Genomic DNA, 18,591 nt, shown 5'->3' with positions numbered 1-18,591 from the left:
GCATGTGAGGTAAAATAATTGCAAGTTACATGACACAGCTGATGAAATACATAACAGAATTTTTGTGGGTGTGATTTCACTCTAAGACCCACTGAACTGATATTTTACATAGCTTGGTCTTATTGTTCCATCTAGGCAATATTTTGCCCATTTCTTATGCCGTAATTTTATAAGTAGAACGCAAACACTTCCTTCCTCTTCAAAATAAACTATTCAGCTTTCCATAAATTGCACGGACGCGCGAACAAATCTCGCCCGATGTCCAAAATACTACGCTGATAAGTTTTGGAACGATTTGAAGTTTGCCGATTGAAAAATTTTTCGCGGGCGTTTTTCCTTAGTCAACTTGGGACTATGGTTCCCATCGCTGCTGAACTGTTGTTCACGTCTTTAGTCTATAGTATAAATACCGTCACTTCTGTATGAGCTTGTTACGCTCTTTAACCATGGCATGTTTTCGGAGGTTTGTTTTCAATTTGGAGTAGTTTTCTTTCCTGGTCGAAGTAAGAAGACCATATTGATTCACGGCGTTCTACGTAACTTCCTTTTCTGCTTAGCATATAAGGGGCTGTCAAGTAAAACTGTAGTTGGTGATGCACAGAGTTTGTGCTTCTTTCTTGCTGTGTCGTTTACGTTAGTAAGGAGTGTCTTGGATGAAGTTATTGTTTCGGAAGTATAGATGACTAAGATGGACGTGGCCGAGGTGAGCTACAATGGCATGGTTACAAATTGTGAATGTTATTGCTGGTTGCACTCCTAGAATTGAGTCGTCTGTTTCGTTGAACAACTCGCCGACAAGAAAAAATGCCTCACACACATACTGGTTTTATCTCTAAAGATTTACTCACCCACCGCTGAGTCAGCACTATTGTTTCACAGGGGACTGATAAGTGTTAGATACTCTGTACCCTACAAATTATCGCTTTGTTCATGGACGTTCACCTAGTTTCTGGTATACGGTTGTCCTGGTGCAGATATGTCCAAGTTAAAATTTCCTCCATCTGTTTCTCCAAATCGTGAGCATGTGACCAGATTATGGATACAGTAATTCTACTGTTGTGGGATCAGTTTTACTTGGGATGTGTAGTGAAATAAGCCGTGTGCTATTCTAGATCATTTAAAAACACCTGTTGTAAATGTAATGATCTGTGTTTAGAAGTAAGTTTGCAGGGCATTTAACTGAGAGTACTTTTGTCTTCTTTCAAACTGGCTCTTTAATATTGTTAATAAACGTCTGTATATATGCTATGCATGATTATTTTCGTGTACATTTGAGGCTAAAAGCTTTTAATACTAAACCTGCTTTATCCTGTTGTGTTGAATACACTGAGGGGACTACTTACTTAGAACGGTGAAGTTGGATAAATTGTGCTCATGAGACACTGTTGAAGCATTCGATAGTGCCCTCAGTGTATTCCCGTAGATGCAACTAATTCTTCTTTTAATCTTTCTGTATCATAAAATCTTTTCGCTAACAGTTATCTTCACTTCTCTTCCAGACGCATGGTTTAAGCCAGACAGACTTCATCCAAAAGGTAATGTAATAAAGTAACATACATTGTCTTGGACTTGCTTTCCAGTGTCGTTAACTATAAAGTTTTGTTGTAACATACTTAAACTACCGTAACACCTACTGATTTCAAATTTAGTTATTTTACTGGTGCGTTGCAATTTTAATAGTTTAACTATTTTATTATTTTAGTGATGGAAATGAACTTACTAATAAGCATGTTACACACATCACCGCCTACATTATTTCGTATTTTGGTTTGGTAATAAAATAGCTTCTTCAGCTTTTCTGTTGTCACATTTCAAGATAACCTTGTTTGTTAATTTTTTAAGCGACGACAGTAACACGTGAATTTATTACTGAAGCTATAGTAGTGATATGATACACAAATAGAACACAGTAATCGGAACTTTTCCCAGTACTGATGCTGGAAGAAAATATGGACGTTAATAATTTAATATGTCAAAAAGTGAAAGATAATTTTAAATAGTTGGTCAGCATTATCGTTCCGAACTTCAGTACCAATTGTTCCCAAATCTTTCCAGAAAACAGCAGCTTAAATTTTAAGTAACTTAGTTCATAGTATCCTCGTATAGGAAGGCAGTTGTCTTAAAGAGGATAGCTTATTAATCTGAAAAACTTTCGTTGGCCGTCATTTTGTTTATTATTAAAGATTCTTCTCCCCTGTGCTTTGAACATTCTCTTAAGTCCAGCTTCTGTGCCTGATTTCTTCCATGTACTCTGTCAATTCTCCAGTCAACCAAAAAACATGTTTCTAGTTCACTATCACGTTCTTAATGTAAATTTTTGAGCTTTGCTCGTGCTGTATCTCACATTGCAGACCACAGGTGAGCCACATAAACAAATAAAATTGTAAAATATGTAAAGTTGTGCAATTTTGAAGACAAAAGGGTGGGGTCTGGTTAAAAACAAGCTACCATATCTGGAACATTTCAGGCGTCAACGCGATGCTACTTAACGAAATGGCTGTTTGTTGATAAGTCAGCGCATACGATTATCTGACACTACACATTACGAATTGCTTGTTATTAGTCCGAATAAGTTACTCATTTGTTCATGCATTCACAGCACACTTGCCTGTGAGGAAAAGGCATCTAACGTCGAGGAGTAACTGGAGGAAAGACATGCTAAGCTACCCTGTAAATTTACGGTTCGTGCAGTACCAATCAATACATGTAAACTGTTTGTAGATCGCGGAGAACTCAGATCGAAAGGTAGGCAAGTTGTAGTTGCTCAGTGTGCTAACAGATGGCGCGAACGGCACCGATGGGCGAGAGGTAAGTTTCGTTCGGAGCTTCACAGTAATGCCATAAAAAACACCAGCGCTCTTACTTCGGTATTTCAGTTAACGTAGTTACTCTAAAATACTCAGTATTACTCACTGTTTGATAGAATGTCGTAAAAGTGGACAGGTAGAATGTATAACAATGGACTTTTATAACGGAATACATTAAGAAACCTCCGGAGCTTGCAAAGCATACTCGCGGAAAATTTGTGGACTATTATTCCAATAAAACCGACTTACCTTTAATAAAAGTTACCAAGAAAATACGTTCCTGAAGCTCCCTCGGTAGCAAGAGTGACACGTTCTAGTCGAGGATTTTGTGTTACATTGTCGTTCCGAGATAACATGAAGCCCGTCGTTATGTAGCGATTGTCCGCGCGCACATGTTGCTCTGAAATGGAACTATGTGCGTGAGTGACTGAACAAGTTATCAGCCACGTACGCAGATCACGATTTACTCTGGAAAATTGCAGTTACCAGGTTACGATACGAACTGGTTTTCTCTCCTCCCGATCCCCCGTCGCTCCCTCCTCCTGGCCTCCGCGGCAGCATTTGAGACTGCCAACGTATGCATGTGACCGTTTAGAAGAACGGCAAGAATTAAAATATACTCTCATATCCAGAACCTATGCCAACCGTCGTTCTGACCTGAATATGCGGATGCGCTGTATACATCAAACGGCTTCATTTGGTTCGAGTAACAACCACATCTGGTGATAAGATTGTAGGTGCATTACAAAGAAATTACTACTAGTATAAGCTTGAATGGGAAATTACTGAACTGCCCTTTATTATTCATTACAGAAATTGCCAAAGTTCAGTTTTAGTGTTGTACTCAGTAATTGTATGAAAGTTACATTGAACAAAGCGGTTCCGTTGTCACTTTTTTGGCTTGCTTTTGTCAAAACTCGAAGCAAACATCTCTCATCAGTTTTTGTGAATACAACGCCCTTCGCCATGGTAAATGGCGCAAATAATGGAGTGGGGCAGAAATGTAGCATTTCCCCACCAGGTTACTTAATATGTACATTTAGCAAGCGTTAAAGGAAACATAGTAGTTTGAAAAAGAAATTGCAGGAGCAAAAGAGGTTTGCTAATATGGTAAATCTGTCACAGACGGCAGTGGACTTAAAAGAGCAGTTAAAGGGAATGAATAGTGTCTTGAAAAGAAATTAAGACAAATATCAACAGAAAAGGTTTAATGGAATGTAGTGAATTTCGAACTCGAACCCGGATTTCCCGCTTATCGCGAGCATTGGGTCGGTCCGGGATGCGTGAACGGATAGTCGTAGTGGTAAAGGCGATTACTGGCGATAAGCGGGACATCCGGGTTCGAGTCCCAGTCCGCTACAAATTCTCAAATGTTACGGCGAGCGACTGACAGGTACTATGTTCATGCCTAACAAGACGGCTATAGAATACCTGTTTTACGGTCCAGAATCGAATCGGCGAAAAAAATAACGTAATGGGAAGCTTGACTTCCAAAAAAGGCAGTACTTCACAGGGCAAATCTGAAAACGAGTAGTAATTAACTTCGGTGATGGCGGGAAGTGGGAGAGCTGGAAATTGTAGAGGGGAAACGAAGGCTTTACTGCAGTAAGTTGGTTCAAATGGCTGTAGATTGGAGTAGTTACAGAGGTGACGCGGTTGTTGGCACGGGATGCACTAGCACCAAGAGCTGCATAAAGCCAGTCTACCGACTGGACTCTGCTACTACTGCTGATACAAGTTGTAATGCTCTTGCCCTTCTCCGTACTGAAAACTAAGATTTCCATTTCGAAAAACGTATTCAGTCTTGCATTAGGAAGATGCAGCTATAGTTAAATTTTCAGGAGCACAGGAGCTCTAATATATAAATAAGTTGCGGTAGCCGTCCAGCATTCTTTCTGCAAAAAAAGTTGATTTCTACTGTTTGGTTCGTTGACTTTTATTTGAAACATTTTTACACAGAAGTCCATTGTTTCTATCTGAACATGAATTGAGTGTTCCACCAGCAATTCGCCTCAATCCATCATCTACTATAAATATTTTCGTTAGTTTTTGAACTTCAGGGTTAAACAGTTGATGAAAAAGCAGTTAATGTATTATAAACAGAAAATGCTTGCGTATCCTCGAGTAGCAGGCAGTTGAATGCTCCCAGATTTCTAACAAATTCGAATCACTGTAAAATTTGCATGGCCTTGGTTCTTTCCATAGTGTGTTTGACTTCTCAAATGGTTTACGATAAAATGAAGTTGATATAAACGTACCACTAGTCGAGCAAATACGAGCAATCTTTACTAGGACTAAACATTTTAGTTCTACATGTCGTGGTTGTCTTGGAATGTTTGTCTGACCAGGACTTCGTCGTGCGTTTTATCTTGACTGATTCATCTATTCCGGCTGTCACGTGTCACCTGTGGAGTCATCCTAAGTCTGTGTTCGCGCTGCTCTAATAGTAAATTACACAAACGTACCATATTCCCTTAAAATTCATTTTAACATCCATGGAGAAGTCAAGAATTAGAGATCATACAAAATAGTAAATGCAACTATATTCACAGAGCACCGAAGTTGGGGGGGGGGGGGGGGGGGTTACCTTAAAGAGCAGTGCAGATCCTCTGAAAGGACATCCTCCATAAGAAATAACGAATTCTTGATAGTCGTGACTTCTTCGCAGTCATTTGAGCGCAGATTATAGATTTTGAACGAATATATAGACTATGGGCCATGGCAACTGATAGGGAATAGAGGCCTACATACACCCGTATCGCACTGAATCTTGTTAACGTACTGTTATCTGGGTATATATAACCTAAAATATTCTTGCTGAATTAAGTTCGTCCAGTTCACACTGTAGTTCGTTTGTTTTCCAGAGTTCAAGATTGTCTTCTGCTGTGGTGCTTTCGCAAAAATACTTTCTCATGGATCTTAATCAGGATTTGTGACTAGACAACACGATACAGCTGTCTCGTAACACATTGTGGACGGAACACGAGGACGACATGGGCAGCGATAATTAATCAAGCAGACAGCACCCGAGTCTTCCCATTTCTTAGACAGAGCAGCCTCACTGGGACGCTTCGCCGGAAAGATAAGTCCTACTGAGGAAAAACTTGTCAAACACATCTGAAAGTCCTACGATGTTAGCAACGGCTAGAAGGGGAAATTGTGCTCAAAAGAAACGGCGGTGTCCACTTTGTAGTATAGTGTTTCTCTGTATGGCTGTGCGTTTCAAAACAGTCGCAAACGGTGCGTAAAAACGGTATGTAAATTTTTTTAGAACAAAATGATTCAGTGAAGCATTTTGTGTAAGGGATAGCCAAATGAGACAGATCGAAAAAGTAAGTAGCCCGTTCGTTATTCCAAAAGTAATCGCCAAAACTGTTAGTACATTTATCCCTCAATGGGATTTTTCTTCGATACTTTTGCGGCTTGATTCTGGCGAGTCGTGCCACTCTTGTTACGAAGAAAACCGACGGCCGCGAGTGTCTTTCTCCAGGATACCAGAAATATGGAAATCGTATGGAGATCAAAACTTAATGGAGGACGTGTAAAGGCTTCCCAGTAGAAAAAACGTAGGCAGTATGTGGTCCGGCCCACATGTTGCCAAGGTTGTTTAGAGTACGCTGCAGGAGTTCTTAAGCTGTGAAGAAAAAATACGTACACCAGGTTTCATTATTTCACATAAAACGTCACAACTTTTTTTGCATTCAGTTACGAAGCTATGATTTTCGAAAAGCCAGCCTGGTTGGGGCAACTAGACACGGCTGTGGTCGGCAGATTCTCTTTCACGTTAGAGACTGGCCTCAAAGAATCACAAACTGGGATTTAGCCTGTTTTTGCCCTGTAAGATCAGGATCGCAAAAGACTTACAAATTGTACATTTAGAAATGTGAAGTGGCCTCTTATCAAGCATGTGCTCAATCATTCATGACATCGTGATCGATGAAAAAGTGCACTTCAACGGTCGTTTACCTTAAAGGCTTTACTTTCGATAGAGCTCAGGCAGACGGTAGCAAGTGTCACCAATTTCCACATGCTCCTTAAACGACTTAGAACACTGAGGGATAAAATATATATAAATGATCCGGTTTCAAAGCAGCAAACGCATAGTCTTTAACTTCGTTACTGATGTACAGGGTCCTTCCAGGGCGAAGATCTTTGGTTTTACGATCTCAGCCGTATATGCAACTTTCTTCAGCAAACACATCTGAAGTTGGGATCCTCGCGTACCTATCATTATTGCGTTTGTCTAACATCTGTTGTTTCAGAGGCATTCTCTCATGATGCTGACAAGCAAACTTAAGAAGCAATCGCCGATGTATAACTGTTTTTTAAACGTATGTCATTTATTCTGGCGCGAAGCGCTTTAACCCAAAACGGCATCAATTTTATAAAGTTCTGAACACAACTTTACCGACATAGCTGTTGCGGTTAGTCCATCATTCACAGTAGCTCGGCAGTGGATTTACGAGGATGAAACCAACGCTTCAGACAGCGTATGATACGCTGATACAGAATAGAGCCTACACCATCTGATCAGAACTATCCGGACACCTATTAATGGAAGTCAGCGTGAGGTGTCCACCTTTCGCCTTTAAGAAGGCTTGAATTGGAGTGGGAACACTTACAGTGGCGTCTGAATGTCTGTGAACAAATGGCTGCGCATTCTTAAAGCCAAAACCAGAGAAGCTAGTCAACCAGACGCTGGGGTCTGGAGAAAAATTGACGTTCTAACACTTCCCAAAAGTGTTCCATTGGGTTGTGGTTCGGACTCGGTACCGGTCAGTTTATTTCTGGAATGCTGTTGTCTGCAAACCATTGCCACCATAGATGCTTTGTCAGGGTGAGCTGAGATGCTGATAATAAATCATAGCTTCCCTTCCGAATTGTTCCTCTATTTTGCGCAGTACACAATGCTGTTAAATGTGTTGTTATTCTTCTGGGTTAAGCGTTTCTTTAAGCGTTATAATGGACCACACCCTAACAACGAAAAACTGCCCCTTCCATAGCAACACTACCTCCGTACTCAACTTTTGACACTACACACGATGGCAGGAAACATTGCCCAGGGATTTGCCCAACCCCAATCCTTTCATTGATTTGTCACAGGGTTTATCACACCAAATCAATCGCTTCCAGACTTCTGCAGCACAGTGGTATCGCCTTTTACACCACTACAAACTTCGTGTACCATTAAATACAGAAGATCGGGCTTATAGGAGCTGCTAGACTGCTGTTCTTTCTAATTCCTTACGCATCGTCATTGTGGAGGACGGACTTCTGAAAGCACTTTGAAACTCAAAGGTGATTACTTTCGCTGACTTCGTTTTCTTTTGTTTGTTTTTTTCCACCCTCTGCAGTGGGCGACAAGCCCTGTCCGTCAGCACATGACGTCTACCTGGTGGTGATTTAACTTTGGTTATTTCTAGGCGTTTACGCTTCGTCATATCACCAACAGTGGACCAGAGCAACTTGTGAAGGTTTACAATATCCCTAATTTATTTGTTGCTCAAGTGACATGAAGCCCACGTTCGAAGTCACTGAGCACATTTGACACACATTCTGCTGTTACTTGCTTCTCTACTGACAATACAATACTCCATATATACTGGCACGACAGTCTCCATTGTATGAGATGAGTGTTCAGATACTTCTGATAAGATTGTGTGTACACAGTAAAAAAAACTCAACTGTCATATTTCTGCTGTATTCTAACTCTTGCTATGCTGTTATGTATTGTTCTAACACTGTGATGATCGATTCTATCCTATATTATCTTCCAATCGAAGATAAACGTCTCATCTCATTGTCACTGAATTTAAAGTAATTTAAACTTTTGATGAGTTACTTGTTGCAAATAAGATGGCTTGCGTGCTTGTGGACGGGAATCAAGAGCCATGCAAAGTTTTTACGTTTATCTGTAAAAATAGAAGCGAAAATCACTAGCAAAGTGGAGTGCATCTGGCAAATGGAAACCGTGACAGACGTCAGTGGTATTTCTTAAGACTTGGTTTACAATTGCGAATCCACTTACTGTAAACATGCAGTTCCTTTCATATGGAAACGAATCATTTTCTTCTGTCATGGAATTTGTAATACCAAACAGTTTCCGTAGTAGGGAGCTTTTTATGTTACTAGGTCGGTATTTTGAGAGCCGTAGTACTGAAATAACACACATTTGCTGTAGAACTGCAGCTCATGAATAACTGCTACTTTGTTGCAGAATGTCTTTATCAATCCGATCTACTTTGTTTTTCCCTTTACACAATAACTTTGTTTAATTTGTGATTCTTTTTGCATATTTTCGGCTTCGCGCGTGCATCCATATAAAAGAGCAGCTTACAGATTTTACATTTTAATAATTCTAAACGCTAAATATAAGAATGTTATGAAGCCCCCCTGTACATCATAGTTATTGCAATCTGAATGGAAACAGTTCGTCTCCGCACGCTAAATTGGACGATGACTTTCTCAGTAGGTAAAAGTGAAAGAGCTTATCCTATGTTGTACAAGTCAGCAGACACTTACAGGTTTTTCCTTATATTTATAACCAAAATCGTGTTAAAGTGTAGTAAGCATCTAATATGCGCGAGAAAACTGTTAGTAAATGGAAGTAAAGTTATTTCTTGGGAGTTGGAGACGTTCCATGTTGTCGCGCATTTACTATTACCAACCGTATAAATGATGTATGTATTCTTGAACAAACGACGTTATTTTCACCAGGCCGTTAGTCCAAAAGAGTACTTTATTCAGCACTGCTGGCCAGTTTACTGCTGAAATGTCATTTTCAAGCGCACAAACGTGGGAACATCGGCGTCATAATCACAGGAGATGATCGACAATGGACACAACCAAGAGTGCCAAAAAACGCGCTACTGTTTGCAGTTAACTCAATTTTTCTTGACATCTGCATTCCACGGTTCACACACTTCACACTAAGTTTTGACAATCGATACGCATCCTCCAATCAGGACTGGTTTTTCTGTATCGGTTAACACCTGCGGGGTAAGTCTGTTGACTGAGCCTCTTCAAGGCATTGAAGACACTATTAAACGACTCTAGCATACAGATCTATGTGGCTAATAGTAAAATGCCTAAAAATTGTAGGTCCCACGTAGAACTAGCTGTCAGTTGAAAAATCGGAGGACGAGGTAATCTCGAATGAGGTCATGCCTAGTAAAATGCACCGATATTCAAATCAGTCTTCGGATTACCAGTTCCATCTTTCTTTATTGAAATCTTACATAACTACAGAAAAGGTGTACTGATCCGTAGATGGCTTCGTAAATGGCGAAGCATATTGTGAAAGATCCTCAGTGAATTCCACATAACATGAAGCGTGTAATATGTATATCAATTGTTTGGAAAAGGTGAAGACATCAAAGCCACATGTTCCGCATATAATGAGCAAATGTGTACGTAATTATCTTAAATGATTAATGCTGTTAACTCTTTGGCAAACGAGACGAACGGCGTCGAAAGCTGTGGAGGAGGAGAGTAATATAACGATTGTGACGGAACAACGGCTAATCAAATATACAAGGAAAATCGCCAAACAGTCGTACAATTTGAGAAATTTTCTCACAGCCAGTTTCGGAAATTCAGTATGCCATCTTCAGGCCCCATACGCACCTCATGTATAGATATTCAAACGTATCGATATTGGCATACTGGAGCCATCAGTATCTGGACTTCGTGAATACGTATTTGAAGTGAGACTTAACAACTTCCAGTGTAAGATGATGGTTGTTGCTAAGTCTTCGAAGGAAGCACTTTAAATAGCAATTTACGATATCCACATACTGATGACTCTAGTGTGCCAATATCGATACATTTGAATGGTACATTAAGTGCATATGAGGCCTGAAGATCGCATATTGAACTGCCGAAACTGGTTGCGAAAGTATAACAACTTCTCAAATTGAACATCTATTCGGAGACTTTCCTTGTTAAATAATATAAAAGATTGTTATTGTTGCAGTTGGTGTTAAAACGCTTTACGAATCAACCTGAGAAATATTATGAAATAGAGGCAAAGTGACTCAAATTCGTTATCACAGTGTAAACACCGTCGAGCAGGACTCGTTCGATAAACTCCGCCGTTGCAGGAAGCAAGAAGGTTGGAGGTATATATAAACAGCCAGTTCCAGCCGCCTGCCTTGTTTCGTCAAGTTTCTCAGTTACTTCAGCGAAATCTTACGCAACAACAAGCGTTACATCACGGAGCTCGTCTTTCCTGAGGGATTTTCGAATTCAGTTGCAAAAAATTTTCCAATTCAAAAGACCATATTTCAATAACAATCAGTTGCCATGTAGAACAACACGGGCCCCTCAGAGCACAACCATTTACCGAAAACTTTGCTCCTTTAAAGAAATAAGACGTTGGGTTTTATGCTACTAATCGGAGTGACCTCCAGCTAGTCACTACCCCCGCCCCCCTCCCCACCTTTCATTCAGCCATGTGCTAGTTCAGCGAAGAAGCAACAATCGTCGGCATTATCGACTAGCTTTTAAAACTGTCTTCGAAGGGCCCGATGAAAATGCAATTTGATCCCGTCACACAACAATCATAGTTCTGTGGCTGACCCTCTGTAAGTAAAATAACAAATGTACATGTAAGTCGACGGTTATTTCTTAAACAGGTGTTCCTTGCAACTGTCACGTGAGTTTCGCCATATTCCGGTGTCCGCAGAGACTGGAATCGGGACAGTATAAGCGACGCAGAGAGCTTTAACGTCTATCCTTAAATCATAATTTTTAAGTGAAATTCGAAATACGCTGTCATCTAGTGGGCGAAAGCACCACGACGTTCGTCGTGTGGAAAAGCCGTTCTGAGGTAATACCGACGACCAGTTAATACGAACCACGGTGATCATGAGTGTTAAAACGCAAACATTTGCAACATGTGCCGACGACAGCAGTACACTACCTGAGATACGCGAATCTGGTCTCGAAGAAGAGAAGCGTTCGCGGTCGGGCTTTGCGTGCCGGTTGCGCAGTGATATTTGTGCAGCCCGGGGCGGTCTGCGGCGGCGGTGCTGCCGCCCGTGGCGGGTCAGGACGAGCTATTGATCTGCAGCGCTGCAGCACCTGCTGTCGAGTGGGGCCGCGCTGTCAGCAACGGCTCGCTCCGTTCGCATTTCTGCGGAGGCACTAAGTAGCTAGCGCCCTACTCGACGATCCCTCTCTTCGCAAATCCCCCCCGGGCGGTGGCCCCGACTTTGGCCGTCCCGTCCCGTCGCGTCGCGTCGCGGCGGTCCGGCGAGTCCACCTCCCTTTATATTTAGCAGGAGCGAGCGGCGCCGGGATCCTTGCCAAGGATGGCGGGCGTAGTGCCCGGCGCGGCCGCGGCAGCTGGCGCGGCGAGCCGAGCGGCCGAAGCGCCGCCGGCCGGCAGTGCGAGGGACCAGCGAACGCAGCGCCGCCCGTACACTCCAGTCGCGCCTCCCTACTCCGCTGAGGGAACGAACAGCTCACGACTACTAACTGACGTGCACTCAGAGGCGCCGGCATGAGGCCTATCACGAAGGAGGACTGTAAGTAAAGGCACGAGCGCGCCTGGGAATGTCTCGTACCTGTGCCAAGTGACGGCGTTGACACCGTGCCAGCAGCGCGATTCTTTGTATCTTGCTACTGATTTAAGCCCTTGGGAGCTTAGATGGCTATTCCTTATATAGAATTAACAGAGGGACTTCATATTTTTCGAAATAACCCAGAAATGATTCAATGGGGTCGCATAGGATCGCAGCAGTTGGAGGGCTTCGACGAGCATTGGAGTTCCCATACAGTATTCACGAAGCGAAATAAAAGGAAGAAAAATGTTATGACGATGTTCTGATTTGATTTGGAAAGTGTGAGGACAGTTTCTCAAATAGCATGTGCTGTTACACAGAATATCGCCCTCATCGGTGACTAGCGACGCCACAGAAGTCAATTGCTAAGGCCTCAATTTCTGCTACCTCGTTTTGAAGCTATGTAACGTAAGCGCGATGAAGAAAAGTTCAACAACTTGCCCTTTCACTTTTATGTTTTTGATAATGTCACTTCTGAAATAGTAAAGTGATGTAGTTTCGTCACAGTCTTAATTAGTATTCTCATAAGTCAGTAACTTTTGTATTGAATTTCCAAACTGGTCAGTATCAAGGTAATGTACGGTAGCTCCGTGCGTTGTGTATAAGGTCCACCAGTGTGTAACTGGTATTGCACTCCCGGTAGGTAGTCGTGACGAAACTGCCATTGCAAGCGTAGAAAATTCTGTAAAAGATCACCATTGATAATTTGGGAATAAAATGCGAAATTCTGACATCCTGCCTTTTCAGTTGTAACAATGACAATCCCCAAACCCAAATTTTTAGCTCAGTCGTGAAGTGGTAAACACGTGAAGAGGTTCGTATAGCTCTGCGAGTGGTATCTCCGACGCATGTCTGTTAAATCGGTTCAAACTAGTTTTAAAAAGTTAATATTGTGTGTCTGCGCCCTTGTCTATAATTGTCGTAGCCAGGACATCAGCACTGACACGGCGCTCATCTTTGACTTCACATATAGAAGTAAGACTAATATCCAGTACGAAGAACACGACGTTAATTTCATGGGCTCTCTCTCTCTCTCTCTCTCTCTCTCTCTCTCTCTCTCTCTCTCTCTCTCTCTCTCGTGTGTGTGTGTGTGTGTGTGTGTGTGTGTGTTTTTCCGCTGCAATCTGAACAGATTTAACACTACGAAGAAGCAAAGCCACGTACATATTAAGGCTAGCTTGAGAGGTGACCCTCCGTCGCTGCTTGTTAGACCCTCGTTACGTCATAAGACGTGACATGAACACGGAACGACTTCCTGTGACTTCTTTCCTCGGAATGTTAATGTAGCAGTTGCCAGCGGCTCCCGCAGATACAAACTAGGCCCAACTATGCCCACATGGCGACACACAGATTTCAGTCCCCACAGTAAAAGTTGAACGAAAACTTAAGGTGAAGGAGTGTTACGTCCTCTGTGAATGTTCAGTTTGGTTTCGGGCGGTACAGTGGGCTCTACTCGTGTACAGTAGCTATTTACGCAATGCGTGAGTTGTTTGGCATTTTACCCTTTTCCATATAGAACTTCACTGTTGATTTTGTTCTTATTAAAACCACAAAGCGGATATTTGCGGATTTTCAGAATTAGGCATATTATATTTTATGAAGACTTTAAGTTACATCTACGAAAACTGCGGAAAAACTTGGGTCCGAGAGGCGTAACTTCGTTTTTGCGGACGGTAACACCCATGTAAAATGGCGCCTGGTTTGCATGTGACTGCGCGGTGGAGGCTGCCCGCCCACGTAATGGTTGCGTCACCGACGGCGCGGCCAGCCGGGACCTTCGCTCTGTCGCAAAAGACTTGTCTTCATTAATGAGTCGCCAAAGAGGGGCGCACTTCATCAGGGAAGGCTAAGCATTGTACGGAAATGGTGTACTCCACAGCCAGTCCCGAGAACTATCGGAGAGCATTCTACCTCTCACAAATGGGGATATTTATTTGTAGCCTCGAACACGTATTTCCGGAATATTTTCTGATGTTAAAAGTTTATAAGCGGAAATTTTATAGAATCTGACTTGCAAAACTAGTTCGTAAACTAAGTATGCTAGTGTACCTTACAGGTATTACAACAAATTTCAGAAAACATGTTCATATAGAGATCTAGCGTTACCAGCCATGAGAGTTCAAACAAGCACCTACTCCGTAAACTTGCCTATTTTCTGGCGCAACACTGCCCCATAGCCTCATTGTTTCCAGAAACAACGTTCAGTCCTATCGTCTCAACGAACTTAAGTGATGTAACAAGTCTACTTCGAACAACATTTCGACGTTATCAAGAAACAATCTACGGCCAGTGCAACGTTTTGCATCATTCCAAACTATTTATGCTAGCAGATAATTCGCTTGACACTTCGACAAATGTATGAAGACCCTAAGGAGAGACTAGTCATTCCAAGATGTGTTGCCATACTCGAACTAGAAAGCCTGATGTTTTTAAAAACATCGGGAATCCGATGTATCTATATTTTAAAAAATTACAATGAAGTATCGGTATATCAACGGAAAAATTGGCTGCACATTGTAAATATACTGCCGCGTTTGAAGCTATGTATCTAAGTATTCATTATTGATATTTTGTATATCAACAAGCTATCACCCTTAGAGCAAGAGCTGAAAGGAAACGATGCACCTTCACGCTTGGCGATAACCGCTTCCCTAACAATGGTAACAGCATGTAAGTGGCACAGTAATAGGTGTCCGATGGTTCCGTCGTTCGGTTTCGACACGTATCGGATTTGTCCGGAACACTTCATGGATACTTCTCCATTTTTTTATTTCTGCAAACGCCAGCGGCCTAGCAGTTCTGCCAAAATGCGAGATGAAGTTAAACGTTGCACTTACTGTTCGTACCGCCGAGCGCTGATTACGTCAGCGTTTCTCCTCGCACGTCTCCGCCCACCGCAAAGACCAATCTTGTCATTTAAATTTTTGTTCATTTTCAGCATCTGTTTTTGAAGAACGCTGATTTGAAGAAATACCACACTAGTTGCGTTAATTTTTTTTACGCAAGTGGTGTGCTATTTCTTCGCATGGGAAGTTTCGTTACTCCATTCACACCGCCGCTCCCTAGTGCAATTGGACTACTTTGTACCACATATACTTGCTTCACAGCCAGTGATAAAAGCTCAAAAAATGAGTAAGATTACATCAAACAGTGAAAGTAAAATAGTTGTCCTACAATTTCAAATATTTACCAATTGTGAAAAAATATAATAAAAAGAGAGATATTGGCACACCATATTTTCATTTCGATAACGATGTATCGATTACCAGGATATAAGAAGTCGCGGATATCTATAGATACTTCATATAGATATTTCGATATTTTATCAAAAGCCCTACTTCGAACCCCGTTAAGCTCGCGTCCACGTACAAGGATGTAAGGACAGCAGTGATTCGTAATCTCGACTCGTTGAGAAAACTTTCAGGTTTAAAGTATCATTCATTATATTTTTTAGTGATGGTTCTAAGAGATTTTGTTGGTGCACCTTTAAAGCCCATGTTAAGACTTCCCGCCGTCTTAAAGCCACGCGCACGCGCTGTCGGGTGTTTGGGGACCTGGATCCATCCATTTGACTAAATGTTTGTGATGCTAAAGCAGAAGCAGTTTTTGCACTGAAGTGATCTTACTCGTAACTTCTGCGAGTATCATTGGACCAAGGTAGGTCTACTACAGAGGGGCAAACAGTAGTTCCTTTGACGCCGTGAGCGTAATTTTTGTAGCAGAGGTAGGTTTACACAGTTGGCCTACTTGGCAACTGGTGGGTGGACACGGCGTCGGAGCGCTGCAATGCAGCGACTGTCCGGTACGACCTTGGCTTTGGCTAACCGGCGAGGGCCATGAATGGCAGGCAGCTCAACAGTTGGACGCTTTCGCGGTGCGCGGACTAGCTTGCTTTTCAATATCGCCTCTTTTACACCAGCGTTTCTGTTCTAGACATGACAAGGTGGTTTCTCCAGCCCACGATGTCACATCATAATGTCTCAGACGGTCAGCTGTGTTACATTTGGACAGCCGGAAGAACGTTGTTCTTACGTGACGGAGGGAGGACAGTCGGAGCAGAGCAACAAACGGGATACAGTTTGCCAAATATTGCAGGGTGCTGACAATAATACTAAAGCTTCTGCTGTAGCATTAAATTGCAGCGAAGCAGCTTTCTCGGCATATTACGATACGCTGTTCGCAGAATTGTTTAGTTATCGTCGATCTGAGGAGATTGGGCATATTGATGCGTCGGTTAATTTTTAGCTTCAGCAATGGAAACTGAACACATCGTACGAAAGTTATCAGAGACGTCCTCTGCATCAGAGTAATATTTCGGAGAATTGTGATTTGGTTAGGGGTTTTTTTGACGCACTTTTGTAAGGATCAGTAACATTTCAAATAATACATGTTTGTTAGAATGTTACATATTGCGCGCGTCATACGAGCTACGTGCCACTGCAGAAAGTACGTCGTTATCAGGGCAACAGAGCTGCTAGATCATGTTCTGTGGTCGGGAATATAGGTAGTGTATTTTGTTTCTCCTTCAGTAAGATTTAAGGCTTCGCTATTAATGATTTTCTGTTCACTAGACATCAATAAGTTAGGTGGAAGATGACTCACATGCGCCAGGGAAAAGTGTAATGAATGTTTCGTGTGTCATCAGCACGCTGCGCTTGCGTTTGTGTTATGACGTCAGAACGTGTGTGGGAGGGAAAGCGCAGTGTGCGTCAGGCAGGGAGTGTACGCAGTCCAAGGTCACGTGGCCCCTGGCCGCCTGCGCAGAGGAAGTCGCAGGTGCAGGCGCTCGCTGCAGCTGCAACTGCCTCCAGCATTTCTACAAGAGGCATACCATTCTAGATATAGGTAGACGTCAAAATTTAAATTATAACCACTTCAGCTCACATTAAGGTCGAAACACACTAAACTTAGACGAACATTCTCGCGTCACATCGTAGTTTATAGATTCAGTATTATGAGACAGTGGTGTGAAGGGCTTTAACAAAACTTATATTAATAGTTCTAATCGAAGTTGGTTAGGGGAATTACATACACTGTAAAGAACTGACCGAAGAGAAAAGGCTTGGTATAAACTATTTTAACTATAGAGTAGGACAGTATTTAGAGGAAAGACTGTTGTTTCGGCTTGCTCTTTTTGCGACTTCATGATAACGACGCCTTAAACTAACTTGTCTGTTGTACCAAACGAGATGGCACATCCATTTCGGAGAAACCGAAGCATCCACCAAGAAAACGGAGAGGGGGGGGGTGAGAGAGAGATAGAGAGAGAGAGAGAGATAGAGAGAGAGAGAGAGAGAGAGAGAGAGAGAGAGAGAGAGGGGGGGGTTAGGGGAGAGGGAACTGGTTTCCATCCATGTCACCCGATCAGTGTTCAGTCTGTAATGACATTGTCGTCGACGGTGCTTCGCTGTAAGTCGTTCGTTTTTCACTACTGACCACTTTTTTCTTTTAGGGCAATAATAAGTTTCTAACGCAGATTTTCAGTGTCGTACTACACTACTGGCCATTAAAATTGCTACACCACGAAGATGACGTGCTACAGACGCGAAATTTAACCGGCAGGAAGAGGATGCTGTGATATGCAAAAGATTAGCTTTTCAGAGCATTCACACAAGGTTGGCGCCGGTGGCGACAGCTAAAGTGTACTGACATGAGGAAAGTTTCCAACCGATTTCTCATACACAAGCAGCAGTTGACCGGCGTTGCCGGGTGAAACGTTGTGATGCCTCATGTAAGGAGGAGAAAGGCGTACCATCACGTTTCCGACTTTGATAAATGTCGGATTGTAGCCTATCACGATTACGGTTTATCGTATCGCGACATTACTTGGCGCGTTGGTCGTGATCCAATGACTGTTAGCAGAATATGGAATCGGTGGGTTCAGGAGGGTAATACGGAACGCCGTGCTGGATCCCAACGGCCTCATATCACTAGCAGTTGAGATGACAGGCATCTTATCCGCATGGCTGTACGGATCGTGCAGCCACGTCTCGATCCCTCAGTTAGCAGATGGGGACGTTTGCAAGACAACAACCATCTGCACGAACAGTTAGATGTTTGCAACAGCATGGACTATCAGCTTGGAGACCATGGCTGCGGTTACCGTCGACGCTGCATCACAGACAGGAGCGCCTGCGATAGTGTACTCAACGACGAACCTGGGTGCACGAATGGCAAAACGTGATTTTTTCGGATGAATCCAGATTCTGTTTACAGCA

At 42.5% G+C, this 18,591-nt stretch overlaps 2 protein-coding genes across 3 annotated transcripts in view; one reads left to right on the top strand and one right to left on the bottom strand.

Moving 5' to 3' along the window:
- LOC126416231 (serine palmitoyltransferase 2) overlaps window positions 1-11,901 on the bottom strand; it is a 475,563-nt gene extending 463,662 nt beyond the window's left edge. Inside the window, exon 1 of the mRNA XM_050083838.1 lies at window positions 11,731-11,901. The gene's annotated coding sequence lies outside the window, so the exon portion shown is untranslated. The remainder of the gene's footprint in view (window positions 1-11,730) is intronic.
- The window catches only part of LOC126416230 (reticulon-1-like), a 427,388-nt gene that overhangs the window by 369,074 nt on the left and 39,723 nt on the right, over window positions 1-18,591 (top strand). Inside the window, exon 2 of one of the 2 annotated variants that reach the window (XM_050083835.1) lies at window positions 1,500-1,535. The exons of the other annotated variant lie outside the window; for it this stretch is intronic. Within the exon in view, the coding sequence (XP_049939792.1) occupies window positions 1,500-1,535 (36 nt within the window). The remainder of the gene's footprint in view (window positions 1-1,499; window positions 1,536-18,591) is intronic. 2 annotated transcript variants of the gene reach the window in all.

The sequence above is a fragment of the Schistocerca serialis genome, chromosome 8, assembly GCF_023864345.2.
Source record: "Schistocerca serialis cubense isolate TAMUIC-IGC-003099 chromosome 8, iqSchSeri2.2, whole genome shotgun sequence".
Lineage (NCBI taxonomy): Eukaryota > Metazoa > Arthropoda > Insecta > Orthoptera > Acrididae > Schistocerca > Schistocerca serialis.
This window is presented reverse-complemented; position numbering and strand designations above follow the sequence as displayed.